The following is a 22,218-nucleotide window of genomic DNA, read 5'->3' on the forward strand; positions in this document are numbered from 1 at the left end:
GAATTATATCAATATACATTATAGAGCTTAACATTTTAAAGTATTAAAATAATAAAATAAGACTTTTAGCTTCATATCAAGACATAATTAAAAAGAAAGATAGACTTCTATGTAGATATTTGCAGAGACATTTCAGTGCAAAACCTCATTCACATGTAAACTCAAATTTATGTTACCTTAGTCTGTACTTTGTCAAATGCAAACATTTTAATTTTTGCTAATTCTTAATCAGAGGAGTTGAAATTTTAAAATTTCATTCTTATCTATGAAGGCATTTAGAAAATACTTTAGTTCACTTAGGTCATTGGAATCCAATTATTCAGCTAACTTCTAAGTATATTAAATACTCTACTATAAAATCTCTTTCTCCTAAGTAGCAGATATCAAGTATTTGTTGTTGCTATTTTTATTCTTTAAGCTTTTATGTAGTATTTCAATTTAATGTTTTGTATACCACTATTAAAAATGTCCACTTTCCTTCCACCCACTACTAATATATACTGTTATGTGTTTTTAAGGAAATGAATGGGCTCATTTGGGGATATGCGTCAAAAGAACAGATTTACCATATCACTGATATGTACTTAGAACCAAAATAGCATAATGTGCCATTTAGTAGATTTAGTTATTTTTAAAAAATCCCACTTCCCTGCTAAATGAAATTAACCATCACCTTTGATTTAGTTATATCTCTAAGAGGTATAAATAGCATGTAATAAATAATTTCTTTAATCTCAAGGTTTAATATGAGAAAAGCAAATACATAATGTCTATACCATGCACTAGTCAATTTTTTTTCAATTCAATAGTCTTGATTTTTGTCATTAAAAAATAGTGCTTACTCTTGTAGCTGAATTGCACATCTAAATCAGAAAATCTTCTAATTGGATAACTTGTAAAATCATTACCCCAACAAATTAATTCAGTGTCTGGGAAACACCCTCTTGAAAAATATTGCATTAAGTCCTATAGTGTCTATAATTGAAGTTTAAACAAGTGGTGTATTGTTATGTTGAATACAAAAATGTGATGGAAAGGATTCAGGCCTTATACATGGCTAGAGAAACTATCATCTGTATAACTAATGAATTCCAGTGGACTTGCTGGGTAGCAGCATGGTTTAAAATATCGGTTAGCTTTAGTCATGGAAAAATAACCAAGTACTAATGAAGACCAAAAAAATTCCTTTGAATTGGAGATTCATTCATGGCTAGAAAAGAAAAAAAATTAGTTTAGAACTGGCTTATAATTAATTTAAGACATTGTTATTGTATGCACACAGTTATAAAAACAATTTAAATTGATATGAATAATGCTAAAGGAAATGCACAGTAGTGTTTTTGCACTCTTTTATATCTATATTCAACAAAACAGTGGTTTGTCTGACTTTAGTCAAGTTATATGTTTCAAATGACTTTAAGCATACGGGAGGGAGAATTGAGTAGATTTAGTCCTTGGTGTCATATTTAGAGGTTAAATATGTCAACGTCTCTGTAAATAAAATTTACTTAAATACATTTTGAACTTGCTATCAGTTTCTATTCTCTTCAGATATCAAGTTTGATATTCATTGCTGTACATTTTTAATGAAGGGAGAAGTAATGGCTATTTTTCTGTAGACCCTTTATTTGGCCAATCCTTCCATTGATGCCACCTCTAGAGGACATGTGGTTAGTAGTGGCAATTGCTTCTCAATATTAAGTTTCAGCAGCAAACAGTATTTGAGTGACAATTTCTAAATCTTATGCTGACTTTCTCTTGTTGCTCATCTGGTTCTTGGCCACCAAGTACCCTTTATTAGTTAATAAGTAGTAATAAGTAATTCTCAACTAATTAATGACCCAAGAAACACAATATATTTCAAAGCTCAAATTATTCTCATTTTGGAGTTATTAAATGTTGCTTGCTTTCACTGATGATAGATAACCATATATCCAAGATTGATGACTTGATTATAGAGAAGGGTTTCAGAGCCAATAACTTTCTGAATTTTTTTGTTTTTTCGACCAAATCTTTTGGTTAAGCTTGTTCAACAGAATTAAACCCGATATTTAATTTTATTAGCTACACCTGCAGTAATTTATTAATTATAATCTGCACTATTTTATTAACTATAAATCTATAATTTAAAAATTTCTCCAAAAGATTCTGTAGAATTGATTCACATAAATTTATCTATTGCTCATCATAATGTACTTAAGCATTTTAAGCCTTTTTTGAAATATAATAAACATAGAAAAAGTACAGATATAGGTGTACAACTAAATGAAATTTTACAAATTGAACATGCATATGGAACTGTCACTCAGATCAACAAACAGCATATTCATAGTACCTCAGTAGTCCTCCTTATGTTTCCTTCCATTCAGTACCCACCCTCAAGAATAACCACTCCCTGACTTTGATAATAACCATAGATTAGTTTTGCCTGCTTTTAGTACCTAAGAAGTTTTTAACATAAAAAAACAGAGGCTGTAATTTTCATAGTGCTAAAGTCAGGTCCTATATGGTTTTAGAATGTCCTAAAATGTGCAGGGTGGACCCCCACAATAAATTACTCTCCCCAAAACAGTGCTGAAGTTGAGAAACTCTGCTAATACAACACAATGGTCTTAAGATTTTTTTCTCCCTATTTATATACTCCAGAAATGTCCAAGTGAACTTACACAAGTCCATTTGTCTTCTGTTTTCTCAATCACAATAGTCTGTGTGTCACTACCTGGTGGTATATATTCATAGTCATCATATAGGAGGCCTAAGATTGGATATTGTGTCCTATACCTATAGAGAAAAAAAAAGTTAGTTTCCAAGATGGACAAGAAAATAACATCCATTACTTTTTAGTCATTACTTTTTAGTTTGAGTCTCCTTATTTAATTAATTTGGCTCTGAATGAGTTTTGACTCTTTCTAAAAGGAAAATCAGTGTACAAAGATTTACTACTACTATTTTCAATAGAGTAAGAGGGAGGTACTTCTGCTTCTGGCAATGATGGACCACTGGCAGCACAAGATCATGATCCCAGAGAAGGGAAGCAAATGATATGAGCCTTACAAATGCCTAGCCTACTGCCTGGAGGCAGAATTTGTGGGGCGGAATAACAGACAGGAGAGAGCTATATAGATGGAGAGAGTTCAAGAGATGTGTAGAGGATTCCCCGCAAGTCTTTGGGTGAGTACCGATCACTGTAGGCATGTGAAAATCTACTGAGGCTGGGGAAAGAATCACTGAAAAGGAGTAGCCTTGAAATTCCTGGAGTACATATAGTGAAGGAAATAGTCTTTGTTCCACTAACCAGAGTGGAAAGACCTCCTAATACTAGAGGGCATTAGGTAGACACTACAAAAGACTATTGCCTTAGTAGTGGGACAACCTAGTCCTAGATTGCAGGTTGTTCTAATAGAGTTTAAAAGCAAGAGTTGAAAGTACTATACTGTTTCCAAGTAACTTAACCATCTCTCAGAACAAATCTCCAAAATTCTTAAGAGTAGTACCCCCAAAATCCAGAACTCAAGTATGTCAATTCATACTATATGGCACTCAATAAAAGAATTAGTAGGCAGGGAATGAAGCAGGAATGTAAGACTGATAATGAAGAAAAAATAAATTAGTAAAAACAAACCAAGAAACAATAGATAAATAAGTAAGCGAGGGTTGATCCATAGAAATATTTTAAAAATGTATAAAATATATAAAATGTATAATCAGTAAGAGGAAAGTATGAACACAGTGAGGATGATAGAGGCTATAATAATCTACATTGGACTTACAAAGATGAAAGTTATATTGTGTGGGATTAACAAAAAATTGGGTACTGCAGAAGAAAATACTTCTAAATTTGAAGACATTAATTATCCAAAATCAAACACAAGAGAAAAAAAAGACTGAAAAAATATGTATAGAGTATGAGTTAGCCATGTAAAATATCAGATGCCTCATATATGTGTAACTGAAGTCCTACAGGATTGGCAGGAGACAAAAAATAATTGAAGAAATAATGACCCGATTCCTTCCAAATTTGATAGAAACTAAACACAGAGATCCAAGAAGCTCAGCAAAACTCAAGAAAAAGAATGATGAAGAAAAACACATAGAGGCAAATCATTATCAAATTGCTGAAAACAATTGGAATTTTGCCAGAGGAAAAAAGGAATTATGCAGAGGAATAATCATAAGATTAACATTAAACTTCTTATCTGGCACAGTGAAAGTCAGAAGATAGTGGAGTGACATCTTTAAAGTATTGAAAAAAATCTATCAGTTTGCTATTCTATACACAGCAAAAATAACTGAATAATGAAGGCAAAATTAAAACTGTTTTCAGGGAGTTCCCATTGTGGCTCAGCAGTAATGAACATGACAAGTATCCATGAGGATGGCTGTGCCATGGGGTGTGGTGTAGGTCGCAAATGCAGCTCAGACCCTGCATTGCTATGGCTGTGGTATAGGCCAGCAGCTACACCACAGCTACAGCTCCAGTTCGACCCCTAGCCTGGGAACCTCCATATGCCACAGGTGTAGCCCAAGACCAAAAAAAAAAAAATCTGTTTTCAGACATAAAAATCCAAGAGACATCTTCACCAGCATAGAAGCATGACAGAAATGTTAAAGGAATTACCTCAGGCAGAGGTAAAATGATATCAGATGGAAATTTGGATCAAAGCAAAAGAATGAACAGCACTGGAATGATAAAATGTGGGTAAATTAAAAACATTTTTTGTTTTAATTATCTCCTTAAAAATAATTGACTATTGAGAGCAAAAATAATACTGTATATGTAGGCTTGTATGTAAAATTAAATATAGATGACAATAATAGCAAAAAAGATCATGAAAGGGAAATGGAAGCATACTATCATAAACTTTGTGTGCTACATGTGATGAGGTATATAACTTGAAGGTAGACTAATAAAACAGAATAATTTAAACATTTAACAGTCGTTAAAAAGAAATAAAACTAATAAGCCAATAAAACAGACAAAATAATGAAGAAATTTCAAGAATATCATTAAAATTGATATAGTTCTAACCAGACTGGTTAGCAAAGAAAGAGAGAGCACACAATTTATAGATATAGAAAGAGATGACATCACCTTGCACCTGTCTTAGAATGGCTATTATCAAAAAAACAAGTAAGAGCAAGTGTTGGCAAGGATGTGTTGAAAAGGGAACACCTGTGCACTGTTGATGATAATGCAAACTGGTACAACCACTATGGAAAACAGTATGGAGGTTCCTCAAAAACTTAAAAATAGAACTACCATATGATCTAGCAATTTCACTTCTGGGTATTTATCAGAATAAAATGAAAACACTAACTCCAAAGACATCTACACTGCCATAATCATTGTGACTGTCATTTCTTCAAAGAAGATGTACAAATAAGCAATAAGCACATGAAAAAATACTAAGCAACTCTAATTATTAGAGAACTACAAATCAAAACTGCAATGAGATACAACTTCACCACACCTGTTAGGATGGCTATAATCCAAGAGATGGACAATAACAAATATTAGGGATGATGGAGAGAAACTATAAGCCTCTGCTGATGGGAGTGTAACATGGTATAGCTGCTTTGGAAAATTTTAGCAGTTCTTCAAAAAGTTACCATGTGCTCAGCAATTTTATACCTAGGTATATATTCAAAACAAATGAAGACATTTGTCCACACAAATTTGTTCACAGACATTTACAATATGATTGTTCATAATAGCCAAAAATTGAAAACATCTCAGATGCAGATCAAGATGGTAGAGGAATAAGACATCGTGCTCACCTTCTCCCACAAACACATTAAGAAAACACCTCTACATGTAAAACGACTCACACAGAACATCTATTGAATGCTGGAAGAACTTAAATCTCCAAAACGGGCAAGAAACCCTGGATAGAACAAAAGAAAAAGAGAGAGAGAGAGAAGGAATCACGATGGGACTAGCATTCCTGAGAGGAAGCTGTAAAGGAAGAAGCTCAGGAACAATTCCCAGGTAAAAGAACAGAACTCACATGAAGCAGCAAATGATGAAACAGACCTCTGCAGTTTGACAGACACTGAGTTCAAAAGGGAGGTAATGAAAATACTGAAGGAATTAAGGCTGAATATCAAGTAATTAAGAGCAGATATGAACATTAATGCAGATTCCTTTAGAAAGGAACTAGAAAATATAAGGAGGAACATAGAAAAATTATAAAATTCATTTGCAGAGATGCAAACTGAGATAAAGGCACTAAAGAGCAGAATGAATAATGCAGAGGAACAAATTAGTGACTTGGAAGATAGAATAATGGAAATCACCTGATCAGGACAGCAGACAGAAAACCAAATGAAAAAAACATGAAAGCGATATGAGACCTATGGCATAATATAAAGCAGACCAATCTATGAATAACAGAAATTCCAGAAGGAGAAGAAAAAGAAAAGGTGATTGAAAATATATTTGAAGAAATTATATCTGAAATCTTTCCAAATGTAAAGGAAACTGATATCAAATACAGGAAGCACAGAGGGCTCCAAACAAGTTGAACCCAAATAGGATCACACCAAGATATATTATAATAAAAATGGCAAAAGTTAAACATAAACAGAGGATTCTAAAGGCAGCAAGAGAAAAGCAAAGAGTTAATTATAAGGGAACCCCCATAAGGCTATCAGCTATTTCTCTACAGAAACACTATAGGCCAGAAGGGAGTGGCAAGATATATTTAAAATGCTTAAAGGAAAAAATTTGCAACCTAGAATATCATTTAAAATAGAAGGGGAAATAAAGAATTTCTCCAACAAACAAAAGCTAAAGGAGTACAGCAATACTAAACCAATTCTAAAAGAAATACCAAAAGGGCTTCTCTAAATTAAAAAAAAAAAAGTAAGAAGAAATAGGATGGAGGAAACCACAATCAGAAAGCGATCAATTAAATAAGCCAGCATACAGATCTAAACATGAAGATGTTAAAAAAAGACTTCAAAATCATAGAATGTGGGGAAGGAAAGTAAGAAAATATAGATTCTTTTTTTTAATTTTAGTAATGCGTTTAAGCCTATATGACTATCGGGCTAAAGCAATCAGATACAAGAAGGGGGTTAACATACTTAAAAAACAGGGAAGCCACAAATCAAAACCAAACATTTACAAAAACTAAAAAGAAAAGTACTCAAGCATAAAATAAATGGAAATCATCCAACCCAAAAAAGAAAAGAGAAATATAGAATCAACTGGAAAACAAGGTTTAAAATGGCAATAAATACATATTTATAAATAATTGCCTTAAATGTCAATGGACTGAATGATCCAATCAAAAGATATAGAATGGCAGATTGTATAAAAAAGCAAAAACCTACAATCTGCTGTCTACAAGAGACTCACTATAGGGTAAAGAACACTTATAGATTGAAAGTGAGGGGATGGGAAAAGATATTTCATGACAATGGAAAAGGCAGGAAAGCAAGAGTTGGAATACTTATATCAGACAAAACAGACTTTATAACGAAAGCCATAAAGAAAGACAAAGAAGAACACTATTTAGTGGTTAAAAGATCCATTCAAGAAGAGGATATTACAATCATCAATATATATGCCCTAATAGAGGAGCACCCAGATACCTACAACAAATACTAACAGACATAAAAAGAGAAAGTTATGGGAATACAATCATAGTAGGAGACTTTCACACCCCACTCACATCCGTGGACAGATCCTCTAGATAGAAAATCAATAAGGCAACAGAGATCCTAAAGGACACAGTAGAAAAGTTAGACTTAATCAACATTTTCAGGATATTACATCCAAAAAAATCAGAATATACATTCTTCTCAAGTGCACCTGGAACGTTCTCAAGGATTGATCACATATTGGGGCACAAAGCTAACCTCAACAAATTTAAGGATATAGAAATTATTTCAAGTATCTTCTCTGACCACAATGGCATGAAACGAGAAATCAACCACAGGAAAAGAAATGAGAAAAAACTTACTACATAGAGACTAAACAACATGCTACTAAAAAACCAATAGGTTGATGAGGAAATCAAGAAGGAAATTAAAAACTACCTTGAGACAAATGATAATGAAGACACAACCACTCAAAATATATGGGACAAGACACCATTAAACTCCTACAAGAGAACATAGGCAAAACATTCTCTGATATCAACCTTACAAATGTTTTCTCAGATCAGTCTCCCAAAGCAACAGAAATAAAAGCAAAAATAAACCAATGGGACCTATTCAAACTGACAAGCTTTTGCACAGCAAAGAAAACCATAAAAAACCCCAAAAAGACAACTTACAGAATGGGAGAAAATACTACCCTCCAGTACTGTTGGTGGGAATGTAAACTGGTACAACCACTATGAAAACAGTATGGAGGTACCTTAGAAAACTATACATAGAACTGCCATATGACTCAGAAATCCTGCTCTTGGGCATGTATCCAGACAAAACTTTCCTTGAAAGAGACACATGCACCATACGTTCATTGCAGCACTATTCACAATCACCAAGACATGGAAACCACCCAAATGTCCATCAACAGATGAATGGATTAAGAAGTGGTATATATACACAATGGAATACTACTCAGACATTAAAAAGAAGAAAATAGTGCCATTTGCAGCAACGTGGATGAAACTAGAGACTATCATACTAAGTGAAGTAAGTCAAAAAGAGAAAGACATATACCATATGATCTCAGTTGTATCTGGAATCTAATATATGGCACAAATGAACCTTTCCACAAATCATGGCCATGAAGAACAGACTTGTGGTTGCCAATGGGGAGAGGAAGGCAGTGGGATGGATTGGGAATTTGGGGTTAATCAATGCAAACTATTATCTTTGGAATGGATAAGCAATGAGATTCTGCTCTATAGCACTGGGAACTATATCTAGTCACGTGTGACGGAGCATGATAATGTGAGAATAAAGAATGTATACATGTATGTGTGACTGGATCACCTTGCTATTCAGTAGAAAATTGACAGAACACTGTAAACCAGCTATAATGGAAAAAATAAAAATCATTGTAAAAAAAAGGAATGTGAAAAAAAAACAGTTCAAATATTCATCAATTGATTCATGGATTAAAAAAATGTTATATATCCAGAAAATGGAATATTATTTAGTAACAAAAAGCAATTAATTACTGACACATGCTAAAACATGGATGAATCTTAAAAACATGCAAAGTCAAAGAATCCAGTCATCAAAGACCACATTTTGTTTCATTCCACTTATATGATCTATCTGAAGTAGACTTTTACTGAAACTATTCATAAAAATTTATTTTCTATTTAGTTTGGCTATATTGCTGAGATGTAAGCTAGTATGAAGAAAGACCCTGCTAAGAACAATATCTATAAGGGAAAGAGCAAAGCCAAGAGATAAAGACAGATTTCTGAAGATATATTTTGATCACACAAATCCATCTGGACACCAAGCAATCCCAATTAAGTGAATTAACTAATCCCCAGTTTAAGTTGGCTTTCTGGCATGTGCAACTGATAGAGTTTTGGCTAATATAGTTGGTTAAACAACTAATTATTTACTTTTCACTTCCATTGTACTTAATGTATTTTAAATACAGGAAAAGTGTGCTGCTGATTTTTATTTAAAGTAACAATAGCTATATTTTTTGTGAACGTTCTTCAGCAAATTACTGGCTTGCAGAAAACACCAAACTCTGTCTAGGGGTTTATATATCAATTAAACATGCTATAACTTGGATTATAACATAACCAAAGTCATAATCAAATTTCATTAGAAATACATTACTTTCTAGTGGTAATAGTAGTCCTTCCACCACTGGAGGGTTGGTTATGAGATGAATATATTTCTTGTCTCAACTTTGAGAGTTCCTTACAAATAAAAGACAATATAATCATTTGAGAACAGTAGAAACATGAGGAAAGAAGTATGTTTGAACATTTAACAAAGTTATAAGAATAATTACATTTTTCCCTTCCTTTTTAGCCTTGAGGTAAGAATGTTCCAATCCCACTTGTTTCTTTTTGTTTGTTTTTTTGTCTTTTTAGGGCCACACCTGCGACATGTGGAAGTTCCCAGGCTAGGAGCTGAATTGGACCTACAGCTGCGGGCCTATACCACAGCCCACAGCAATACTGGATCCTTAACCCACTGAGTAAGGCCAGGGATCAAAGCCGTGTCCTCATGATACTAGTCAGCTTCGTTGCCGCTGAGCCACGATGGAAACTTCCCAATCCCACTAGTTGAATTCCATATATCCTTGCTTCATGGTACTTAATAAGTTACATTATAAGCCTGTGTAGGAATTCACTATCCAGTATAGGATGTCTATGTTTAAGGGATAACATGAGATCAAATGGGCATGGTTCTCAAGATGAAGATATGAAAATTTTGTTCCAAAAAGTTTTAAAAGTGTAGCCATAGCAGAAAAGTATTTAAACTTCAATATGGAAACAGATACTGTTTCCTAACAGAAAGTCTATCACTGAATGTTACTTAAAGTACCATTTGCTAATAACAGCAATACAACACTAGCCAACATTTTTGGTAGTTTCTTCCTTCAGATCCTGGGGCTACATACTACGGATAAAGCAATATAACACAATCCCTTGCTGAAGCAGCTCACAGTCTTAATGGGAATTTTACTGTTAATTAGATAGAATATTAATGTATTAAAATATTAAAGGCACAATAGCAAAATTTTTTGCTTCAATTCTAGCTTTCATTTAAATGATTTATTCTGAAATAAGCATCTTCTACTTCATAGCAACTCACATTCTATTTCATGAATAAAATAAGTATTGGAAATGTGTCCTTTTCTAGTTCATGGGTAAGTATCTATCCTATAGGCCTGAGTTGTATTGTTCCTCTTCACCTCTACCCCTTCTCTGTTACCTCTGACTGACGCTTTATAAGGGAATCCTTCTCTTCCAGCAAGCTTGTCAGTTCATGAAGCTTGAATTGGAAGTCACTACAACTTCCCTCTCTTCTTGAAACATCCTTTTGGTACTGATTTAACTGAGTCTAAGGATTTAAAAACAAATAAGAGTTATAATTCTCATTTAACAAAATGGGTAACTGAGTTCCAGAGAGGTTAAGTGACATAAGGTCATACAGCTAGTTATGAAATGAAGAGCAAAATACCAATAAGTACCAATTTACAGAGTTTATGAATGTAAAATATGAATTGAAATGATTAGGAATTTCTCATTTCTTTTTTTGGCATATGGAAGTTCCCAGGCAAAAGGTCTAATCAGTTGCCAGCCTATGCCATGGCCACAGCAACACTGGATTGGAGCCACGTCTGTGACCTACACTACAGCTTGTGGCAATGCCAGATCCTTAACCCAAGGAGCAGGGCCAGGGATCGAACCTGTATCCTCACAGAGACAAGTCAGATTCTTAAGCCACTCAGCCACAATGGGAATTGTGTAATTTCTTATTTCTTAAAGGTGACTTTACTATTTAGGCCTACCTAAGCATTGTCTACGTAACAGTCCTGAGCAACAAGAATTAAAATGAGGCTAAGAAAATAGTACTTTATATTCCTTCAAATATTAACTAAGGAAAACTCATAATAATAACTAATGATGTATCATGATTTGCAGTTCATAAAATATTCCTCCTGCATGACTTACCTCAGTCCTCACAGCATCCCTCTGAGATAAGTATTATTATACCTTTGTATTTACAAAACAAGTAAATGAGATCCAGAGATGTTAAATGACACAAAGTCACAACAGCTACATGTATATTGCACAACACAGCTGCAACTTAACGACAGGTCTTCTGACTCCAAATCCTTTCCATTTTCCTCTTTACCTCATTTATATGTGCACAAATGGCTATTGAGTTAAAGTGTTATTAGTAATGTTGGAATGGAAAAGAAATCAGTGGAGGAGATCTACAAGAAAAATCAGTAGATTTTTGAACAAATTCTATTTTTTTCATTTTGATTTTGGGGAAAGATTGTACAATATTTGGAGAGAACACTCTGTGGTCAGTTTTTCTATTAAAGTACTTGAGTTTACATAACTACATTTAGGAATCAGTAAATTATGGGCTTATCAATTTGACCTAGACAAGATAAGGCAATGTATTCTTATTCTCACAAATACCACATTATTTATTTTTTTATCTGATTGCCCACAACATATGGAAATTTCCAGGCCAGGAACTAAATCTGAGCCACAACTACAACCTATACCACAGCTGTGGCAACACTCGACCCTTTAACCCACTGCACCAGGCCAGGGATCAAACCCATACCTCCATAGGAACTCGAGCTGCCACAGTAGGATTCTTAACACACTGTGCCACAGCAGTAACTCCCAATATAACCTTAATTTTGATGCTAATTATAGGAACATAATTCCTTGTGCTTGACAAAGTTCTTGCTATGTATCATCCCTCAAAGTCAAGTGAGGATTTTTATGAATTCAAATGCGGCTTCACTGGATAATCTTGAAAGTTGCTCTTGCCTGCATAAGCAAATTTTAAGCCAGATCATAAAGTTTCACCCCTGCCACCAAAAGCAATAAATAAATAAATGCTAAATTAGAAATCAGTTTAGTAATATTCTCTATACAGTGATGTGTATTTAAAAGTTTCTATAGAATATTCCTAAAATTCTACCTTCAGTTGACTTTTTTTGTAGCATTAAACTTGAAACTATAATTGTCTAATTAGAAAGTCTGTGCTGACCTGCTTATTTATGCATTGTAGGATATACATACCCTTAGTTTGCAGATCTCTCTATCTTTCTCCATTCTTAAGTTTTTTAGCATCTCCATGTAATGGTTGCCAATCTCATCCATTTTAGCCTGCAGCATCGGACTTGTGCAAGTCTCAGAAACCTACACAAGGCAAAATAATCTTTTGGAATTAGACTGCTATGAGGGAAATACATATTATATTACAAGACTTAACATTAGATGAAAACCACATGATTAAACAAGAACTGAAATGAGAGCAATTTTTAGGAATTGCTTTATATAGCTCAAATGGCAGTGAGTTACAACCTAACTACATGGGAGATCATCAGAAAGCAGTGTACGTATTTTCTCAAGATGAATAGGATATATATTGGGATATATATAGTCAACACCAGGATTACTATGGTATCATTAAGGCAATAACATATATTTAAAACAAAATTTCAATACCTGAATTTTAAGATTTTTATTCTCTTGCTCTAAATTACGCTTACAATATTCCAGTTCTTTTAGTCTGTATTCTATGTCTGATAGGGTATGCTGAAGAGAGAGATTGTTTTCTTCCAATGCTTGGCATTTTAAGGTTGAGTCTTGAAGTCCTTGCTGGAAAGAAGACCCAGTAAATAAGAAAAATGGATTCTACTTCTTGGGAGAGAGTGCTCTTTAGTTGATTAATTCAGTGAAACAAAGCAAATATTTTTCCATGTCCAGTTTTCTTATGTCTTTACCTTTATATAGTAAGTTAAATCAGCCATAAAATATATTACTCTCACTTGCCTATCTTGAATGAGAGGAAATCAAGATTAGATGAACTTTCAATATACCAATTTAGCAATCTGACTCTTGCTACTCTTTGACAATACTGTAACCTACCTTCTAGTAGGCACCAAAATTACCTTATGCCTGATTATGTGACAACTCGAAACTGAGCCAAAATTTCGGACTGTCATGGGAGCAAAGTTTAGAAATGGATCAGCCTTATCAATTTATTACAATTTCCCAAGAATCATCTCTGCTCAGGTGTCTGGAGAAAACTTCTAGAGTTCCATTCATTCAATTACTCATTGCACAAACGTGTTAAGATCTATAAAAGCTTTTTAATCAACACATTAGTAGATTAAATGAATGAATTAACTTTGAATATTTATAAAATTTTTGTCACTCAACAGTATAGATAACTGTGAATTGTGTATACTTTACATCTAAAATACTTAAGGTTATCTATTTTTCTGAGAGGGCTTCAGTCATTGGAACTACCAAAAGCCACTCAGTTCTCATATGAACAAGTTGTTCCATCATTTTAATTGTATGGATTGTATCTCATAACTCCAGTGTGCTAGTAATTGCGCATATGAAAAACTATCAATCTAGGTTATTTTCTTTTTTCTTTTTTTTTTCCTGTCATTTTAGGGCCACACCCACAGCATATGGAGGTTTCCAGGCAAGGGATCGAATCAGAGCTGCAGCTGCTGGCCCACACCACAGCCACAGCAACACCAGATCTGAGCCACATCTGCGACCTACACCACAGCTCACGGCAAGGCTGGATCCCTAACCCGCTGAGCAAGCCCAGGGATCAAACCTACATCTTCATGAATGCTAGTCAGATTTTTTTCTGCTGAGCCACAATGGGAACTCCCCCAATGTAGTTTATTTTCAATAAAAATAACTTACATGCTGCTGGCGATTATTTGCTCTCACTGATGCCAAGAGTTCTTCATACTCTTTTATTTGAGTTTCTTTGAATGCCAAGTCTTTCTCAAGTCTTATCTTGTCATTTTCCAGTGACTAGAAACAAAATTATTTGTTATGACTCAAAATTACAGAAACTTTTCAACAGTTACATAATACAAAGACCTGTATACACTTGAAGTTTTAAATAAGCACTTGTTTCATTTGTAGTTGTTTAATAAAACAGAATTCTTAAAAGTTAATCAAAATATAGGATACAAGAGGATTGAAACTTTTAAAGCCTGCATTGAAATTGATCATTTGGATGGATTGACTAATTCTATGTGCAATGAAGCAGTGCCTTCTGAATTCTTTTAATGTTTTTCTTCAATCTACAAAGACTCCTTGTTAATCTCAGCAGGTGGTCAATTTTCAAATTATAGTCTAAATGCTTTCATCAGAACTCAGAAACAAACAAAAAACCCCACTCCAAAGTCCTCAAGGAGTTATTTAATGTATGGAAAGTATTCTGAATCTATCTAGCTGATGGCATGAAGAACACCAATTAAAATAGAAAAGAGAAAAGGTTATGGTCTTGGAGAAAAAAGTTTTCAAGTAGTCAAAGAAATTCAAAGTATGCCATATTATTATAGAAAAGAGGAAATTCCCAATCAATGAGTCAGATTATTCTAATTTTACAAACTATTCCTTGGCTTTAAGCATTAAATTACCTTAGTGGTAAATAAATAAGTGTGCACCCAACTTTCTTTCATTTGCACACTGAATAGCTCTTTACTCCTCTCCCAAATCCAATTAACTGTTTCAAGAAAAAAAACTATATCCAGGTGAGCATAACATTGGTGTAGTGTATTAAATTTCTAAAAGGTAGCCTGAATGCTTTGATTTCTATGTTATAGGAACAACAAAGGCTTTGGAAAGAAAAAATCAAAATAAATGTTACTGTCAAGTCGTTCTGAAGATGTCCAAGCTCCTCACGTATGTTGCTGAATGTGGACAACACTAGCCGGAGTGATTTATCAGACATACCCCTCATCTGGAGGAAGAAAACAATTGATGGTTTATTTTTACTAGCATATAAAAATAAGCAATATAAGTAATAATAATCTTATTTTTCTCTTCCTACAAGCAAACTTATTAAGTTTCATTTTTGATATGGCAATATTAAAATAGTGATGCAGGGCATTCTGTCGATAACATGCATAACTAATGCAAGCAATATTCCTGAAGCCATCATAGCTATGTGATTAGTACAAGGGTCTATCATTTTTTCCATGATGAAGTATCATCTTTCTCACCACAGAAATCTATCAGCAAATTTTCAGATTTACTTTTTATTCTCTATTTAAAGAATTAAAAAGATGAGGCAGTCAACCTTCAAATAGTATATTGCATCTCCTAAGTTTGCTGCCAAATGAATGGATTTTGCCTGAGTTAAGAATATAATATTAATTAAGTTTAACCTTGAAGTATAGAAACATCTCACATTTTAAAGAAGAGGGAGGAAAAACCTTCTCACTAGATTAAACTCATTTCTTCAAAGAAAAATGGTTTCAAAAACAGGCAACTTCTGTTTCAGAAAAGATAGAGCAGATATATTTTTCTCTGTTCCTCTTACTAAGTATAACTAAAAGCCCTAGACTCTACGTATAAAACAAACATAAAAAGACTCTGAAAAATGAAAAAAAAAAAAGAATGAAGTCTGGTTAGGAACACTGAGAGCTGAAAAATAACACAAAAGTGAGTTCCTGGGTTTTCTTTTTGCTTCATATATAAGAGTAGTGTTGGGAAAGTCAGTAACCCTGAAATACTGGTGGATACAGACAACAAAAGTCCCTAGAAAATCCTGCTCTCTCTAGCCAAAGTACCATGAAAAGGGTAGCCTAGCAAGGAAGGTAACATTTAGAAAATAACCACTCTATTCCAGCCAAGTACCACAGAAAAAGAACCTATAACTCTACTCCCACTCAAACCATTAAAGGCCAAGAAGGAACCTAGATTTTCTCTCTCTCTCTCTCAACCTCCCTGCTGGAGTCATGTCAGAGGATTCTTAGTGGAGTCAAGACTTTTCATCACTGCCCAACAGAAATGAGGCCACTCACCTTGCAGTGTCAGTAGAGGCCAAGAGGGGAATGGTAATAAGACACTCTTCTTCATCCAAACCAGGCTGTTATCAGTGGGGGCCTAGTAGAGAACCACAATCCCTACCCCTGCCCAGGAGGAACAAAGAACTACTCCCCCAACTTGTGTCAACAGAGGCAGAATGGAGAACCTGGACTTCCACTCCCACCTGGCAGTAATAAACAGTGCCCCTATTTCCCCTTGTTTCAGTATAAGAGGAGACCTGCTAAAACAGAAGACCTGCACAAGATCCAGAGTCATAAATAATACTCCAAATGTCCATGTTTCAATTAGAAAAGTACTCATCATCCAAGAACCAGGAAAATACCAACTTGATAAGAAAAAAAGTTAGTACCTTCCAACATCAAGATATCAGAAATGTTAGAATTATCTGATAAGGCTTTTAAAACAGCTGTCTTAAAAATACTTCAACAAGAAATTACAAAGATTTAAAACAAATAAAAAATAGGAAGTCTCAGCAACAAAACAGAAAATCTCAGAAAAGAAATAGAAGTTACAAAGAATAATGAACTGGAAATTTTAGAACTGAAATACTCAATAACTGAAAAAACAAAAACCACAGTGGATGGACTAAAAAGCAGAATGGAAAGGACAGAGCAAAGAATCAGTGAACCTGAAGGTAGAACAGTAGAAAATACTCATTCTGAACATCAGAGAGAAAATAGATTGGAAAAAAATTGAACAGAGCCTCAGAGACCAATGGGAATATGACATATAGCTAACATTCATGTCATCAGAGTTTTAAAAGGAAAAAAGAAAGAAGATGTAGCTGAGAAAGATTTGAAGACATAATGGCTATAATCTTTCCCAAATTAACAAAAACAAAAACAAAAAACCATAAACATATAACTTCAAGAAGTTCAGAAAATCCCAAAGAGGATAAACCCAAAGAAATCCATGCCAGGTCACATCAGTCAAACTTCTTAAAACTGAAGATAAATTTACAATATTAAAAGCACCAAGAGAAACTTTTAACTATTGGGAATAGCAATTCAAATAATAGCTGGTTTGTCATGAGAAACCAAAGAGGCCAGAAGGAAGTGGCACACCATTTTTTTTCCTTTCCTTTTTTTCTTTTTAGGGCTGCAGATGTGGCATATGGAAGTTCCCAGGCTAGGGGTCGAATCGGAGCTACAGCTGCCGGTCTATACCACAGCCACAGCACTGCAGGATCCGAGCCGCATCTGCAACTTACACCACAGCTCACGGCAATGCCAGATCCTTAACCCACTGAGCGAGGCCAGTGATTGAACCCACATCCTCATGGATACTAGTTGGGTTCATTTCCACTGAGCCACAAGAGGAACTCCCTGTGGCACACCATTTTTAAACGCTGAAATAAATGTCAACAGCAAATTCTGTATCCAATGAAAAAAATCTTTAAGAATGAAGGGCACTGGGTCACTTTGGTGTACAGCAGAAATTGACAGAACACTGTAAATCGACTATAATAGAAAAAATTAAAATCTTAAAAAAAAAGAAAAAAGAAGAATGAAGGGGAAATAATACTTTCAGATGAAAAAAATGAAAAGAATTTTTCACTGGCAGACCTACCCTAAAAGAAAGTTGCTAAGGAAGTTCTCTGAAGAGAAAGAAAATGATATAAGGAGGAATTTTGAATATCAAGAAAGAAAAAGTAACATGGTAAGCAAAAATATAGATTAATAGAGTAGGTTTTCCTTCTCTTACATTTTCTAAATTATATTTCATGATTAAAGAAAAAATTATAATACTGATGTGTCTCTAATATTTTAGACATTATAAATGTGGAGGCTAAAGAGAAATAAAGGAAGCAAAGTTTTCTAGAGTTCACTGAAATTGATAAAATGTTGACATCAATATACTGGAATAAGTTGTGGATATATAATGTAATACTTAGAAGAAACCACTAAAAAAGGTATACTAAGTGCTATACTCAAAAGGACTAGAGAGAAATCAAAATGGAATTCTAAAACATGTTCAAGTAATTTACAGGAAGCAAAACAAAGAGAACAGAGAAAGAAAAAACAGAGAGAGTGAACAGAAAACAAAAGATAAAAATAGCATATCTAACCCCAACGTATTAATAATTACAGCTTGGTCTAAATATACTAGTTACAAGAAACCGACAGAGTAATTTTTTTAAAAAAAAAATGACCTAACTTTTTAAATATAATGAAAATTGAAATATACATAATGAAAATAAAACATTATAAACAAAAGATGCATTGAGCAAACATTAATCAAAAGAAAGCAGGAATGCTATGTTGATATTAGATAAAAATGACTTAGCAAAGAAAATTACCAGGGACACAGTGAGGGACATTACTTTATGGTAAAAGTGTCAGTCCACCGAGAAGACAAAACAATCCTAAATGTTTATGCACCACAACAGACCTGCAAAATATATCAAACAAAAACTGATAGAACTGAAAGGAGAAATAGACAAATTCACAGCTATAACTGAAGAATTTTATACCCCTCTCTCAGCAACTGATAAAACTACTTGGCAAAAAATGACCAAAAATATTACATAAGAATTCAACAGCACCATCAACCAAGAGATCTAATCAGCATTTATAGAATACTTCATTCAAAAATAGATATTCCTTTCATGTTCCCATGGAATATATATCAAAATAGACCATATCCTTGACTATAAAACAAAACAACAATTTCAAAAAAAAAAAAAAATGATCTCAGGAGTTCGCTTGTTGCATACCTGGTTAAGGATCCAGCATTGTCACTGAAGCAACTCTGGTTGCTGCTGTGGCATGGGTTCAATCCCTGGCCAGGGAATTTCCACATTCCACAGGTGTGACCAAAAAGAAAAAAAAAAAGATCTCATATGGAGTATATTTTCTGACCACAGCAGAATCAAATTAGAGATGAATAGCAGAAAGACAATAGGAAAGTCTCTAAACACTTGGAAACTAAATAATACATTTTTAAATAATCCACCAGTCTAAGCAGAAATCTAAAGGGAGATTTTAAAAAATACATAAAACTAAAAATAAAAAATAAAATGAAAATACATAACTTGTGAGACACAACTAAAGCCATGCTGAGAGGATATTTATAGCCCTAAAAGCTTACATTAGAAAATAGGGGAGTTCCCGTCGTGGCGCAGTGGTTAACGAATCCGACTAGGAACCATGAGGTTGCGGGTTCGGTCCCTGCCCTTGCTCAGTGGGTTAACGATCCGGCGTTGCCCTGAGCTGTGGTGTGGGTTGCAGACGCGGCTCGGATCCCGCGTTGCTGTGGCTCCGGCGTAGGCCGGTGGCTACAGCTCCGATTGGACCCCTAGCCTGGGAACCTCCATAAGCCGCGGGAGCGGCCCAAGAAATAGCAACAACAACAACAACAACAACAACAACAACAAAAAATAGGAAAGGTCTGAAATCAACACTCTAACTACCTATGTCAAAAAACTAGGAAAAGAAGAGCAAATTAAACCAAAGCAAGCAAAGGAAAGAAATAATACAGACAAGAGGGAAAAAAAAATTCAGTGGAAGTGTAAACAGGAAAGCAATAGAAAAGATCAATAAAACTAAACTATAGTCCTTGAAGAAAAATCAATAAAATTGATAAACCTCCAATAAGACTGACAAAAAAAGAGAAAACACAAATCACTAGTATTAGGAATTAAATAGGAGATAGTAATACAGATCCTGCAGATGTCAAAAGGATAATAAAGGGAGTTCCCGTCGTGGCGCAGTGGTTAATGAATCCGACTAGGAACCATGAGGTTGTGGGTTCAATCCCTGCCCTTGCTCAGTGGGTTAACGATCCAGCGTTGCCATGAGCTGCGGTGTAGGTCACAGGCGCAGCTCGGATCCCGCGTTGCTGTGGCTCTGGCATAGGCTGGCATCTACAACTCCGATTAGACCCTTAGCCTGGGAACCTCCATATGCCGCGGGAGCGACCCAAGAAATGGCAAAAAGACAAAAAAAAAAAAGGATAATAAGGGAATACTATGAATAATTGTACACATATACATTCGACAAGTTAGATGAAATGGATTCCCTCCTTGAAAAACACAGGCTACCACAACTCAAGTGTGAAACAGATCATTTGAATAGACCTATAACTACTAAGGAATTAAATTTAGAATTTTTTAAAACTACTGAAAAATAAATATCCATGCCCAGATATTTTCACTGAAATGATTATAGCAAATGTTTAAAGAAGAGTTAATATCATATCTATACAGTTTCTTCCAGAAAATAGAAAAGGAAGAAACATTTCTCAGTTCATTCTATGAAGCTAGATTATCCTGAAGCCAAAACCAAAGAGAATATAAGGAAAGAAAACTACAGACCAATGTTCCTCAGGAAGTTTGATGTAAATATTCTGAGTTTTTCTGAAGAAATAGGCCATGAATGCACTTTGGATGGACATCCCATCCCCAGAAATAAAATCTAGTATGTCTCCAAAATTCATGTTCTGCAGAACATATGTTTCCCACACCACTGTCTCTTTATAATACAAACTGTGTGCCATTAAAAATATTTCATTTAAGCTTCACAGATAATGCCAGGTCCAATATGTGGATGATCCACAAAGATTTCAGACCAAATATCAAACTTAGAAATCTGCCTCACTAGACAAAGCTAGATTATCTTTAGAATCCTTTACTGCAAACACGTGTATTCTTTTTTTAACTCAACGAATTTTATTATATTTATAGTTGTACAACTACCATCAAACCCAGTTTTACAACATTCCCATCCCAAAGCCTTGGCTCATCCCTCCCCCCACAACATTTCTTTGGTAACCATAAGTTTTTCGAAGTCTGTGAGTCAGTTTTTGTTTGGCGAAGAAGTTCATTGTATCCTGTATTCTCCTTTTTAGCAGTAATTCCTTAGCATCTACCTTGATCTGTCTCTTCCTTCATTGTAGGAGAATTTACTAGCCTTCCACAATTCAGGAAAATCAAGGCACTGGCCTTTCCATCGCTCACTGCCAGTGGTGGGGGGGGGGGTATAGAAAGTAGAATGGAGAAGAAGAGGGCAAAGCCTATAAATTAAGAGTAAAGTTGTGCTACAGCAATGAGGAGAGAATAAGGGTATTCCACAGCTGGAAACAATATTTCTATAATGATTTCCTGAATGCTAGTCATTCAATACTAATGTTTGATAGTCTGACCAAACAATAATGTAACTCTTGTTTAATCAAAGTATAATCAACTCTTGTGAAAAAGAATTTTAATTTGGAACTTTCTGTTTTTAATTAAAGGAAACATCTTCGGCTAGTGGTTTGTTAGTGTTGAATTCACAGCCGCTCTTGTCCCCATCTCACCTGCAGAATATAGCGAATTTGCTGTTTTGTAAATTCTGACAATCCTTTTGGAATCAACAATTCAATGTCTTCCGACTGTAAGAAAAGAGAGGTGTATCCATTAACAGATATACATTAGTGTTTTAATTGTGGGTCAGCAGTCCGCAGACTTTTGTGCAGAGGGATGTATTTTAGGGACAGAAGATTATTTCACTTTTTGGGTAATAATTGCTATAAACTTTACTTCTAATCTTATCAGTTCTTACTTTTAAAAAACTGATTATACTACATACACCCTGGAAATAACCCTGATTTCTAGGAATTTTAGGGAAAAGTTGGGGACAACCAGATACTCCATTTCTATTTTTTTTTTTAATGGCCACACCTGCGGCATATGGAGGTTCCTAGGGAAGGGATTGAATCGAGTCACAGC

General features: G+C 34.5%; 1 protein-coding gene across 2 annotated transcripts in view; it reads right to left on the minus strand.

Moving 5' to 3' along the window:
• Nucleotides 1-782: 782 nt before the first annotated feature.
• The window catches only part of POF1B (POF1B actin binding protein), a 74,506-nt gene continuing 53,070 nt past the window's right edge, over nt 783-22,218 (minus strand). For both annotated transcript variants that reach the window (XM_047764554.1, XM_047764555.1), the window contains exons 9-17: nt 21,807-21,881; nt 15,328-15,420; nt 14,370-14,483; nt 13,146-13,298; nt 12,717-12,836; nt 10,876-11,004; nt 9,769-9,851; nt 2,667-2,781; nt 783-1,210 (exon numbers count right to left, since the gene is read on the minus strand). In XM_047764554.1, the coding sequence (XP_047620510.1) occupies nt 1,205-1,210; nt 2,667-2,781; nt 9,769-9,851; nt 10,876-11,004; nt 12,717-12,836; nt 13,146-13,298; nt 14,370-14,483; nt 15,328-15,420; nt 21,807-21,881 (888 nt within the window). In that variant the 3' untranslated portion in view covers nt 783-1,204. The remainder of the gene's footprint in view (nt 1,211-2,666; nt 2,782-9,768; nt 9,852-10,875; nt 11,005-12,716; nt 12,837-13,145; nt 13,299-14,369; nt 14,484-15,327; nt 15,421-21,806; nt 21,882-22,218) is intronic.

Source organism: Phacochoerus africanus, chromosome X (genome assembly GCF_016906955.1).
Source record: "Phacochoerus africanus isolate WHEZ1 chromosome X, ROS_Pafr_v1, whole genome shotgun sequence".
NCBI lineage: Eukaryota > Metazoa > Chordata > Mammalia > Artiodactyla > Suidae > Phacochoerus > Phacochoerus africanus.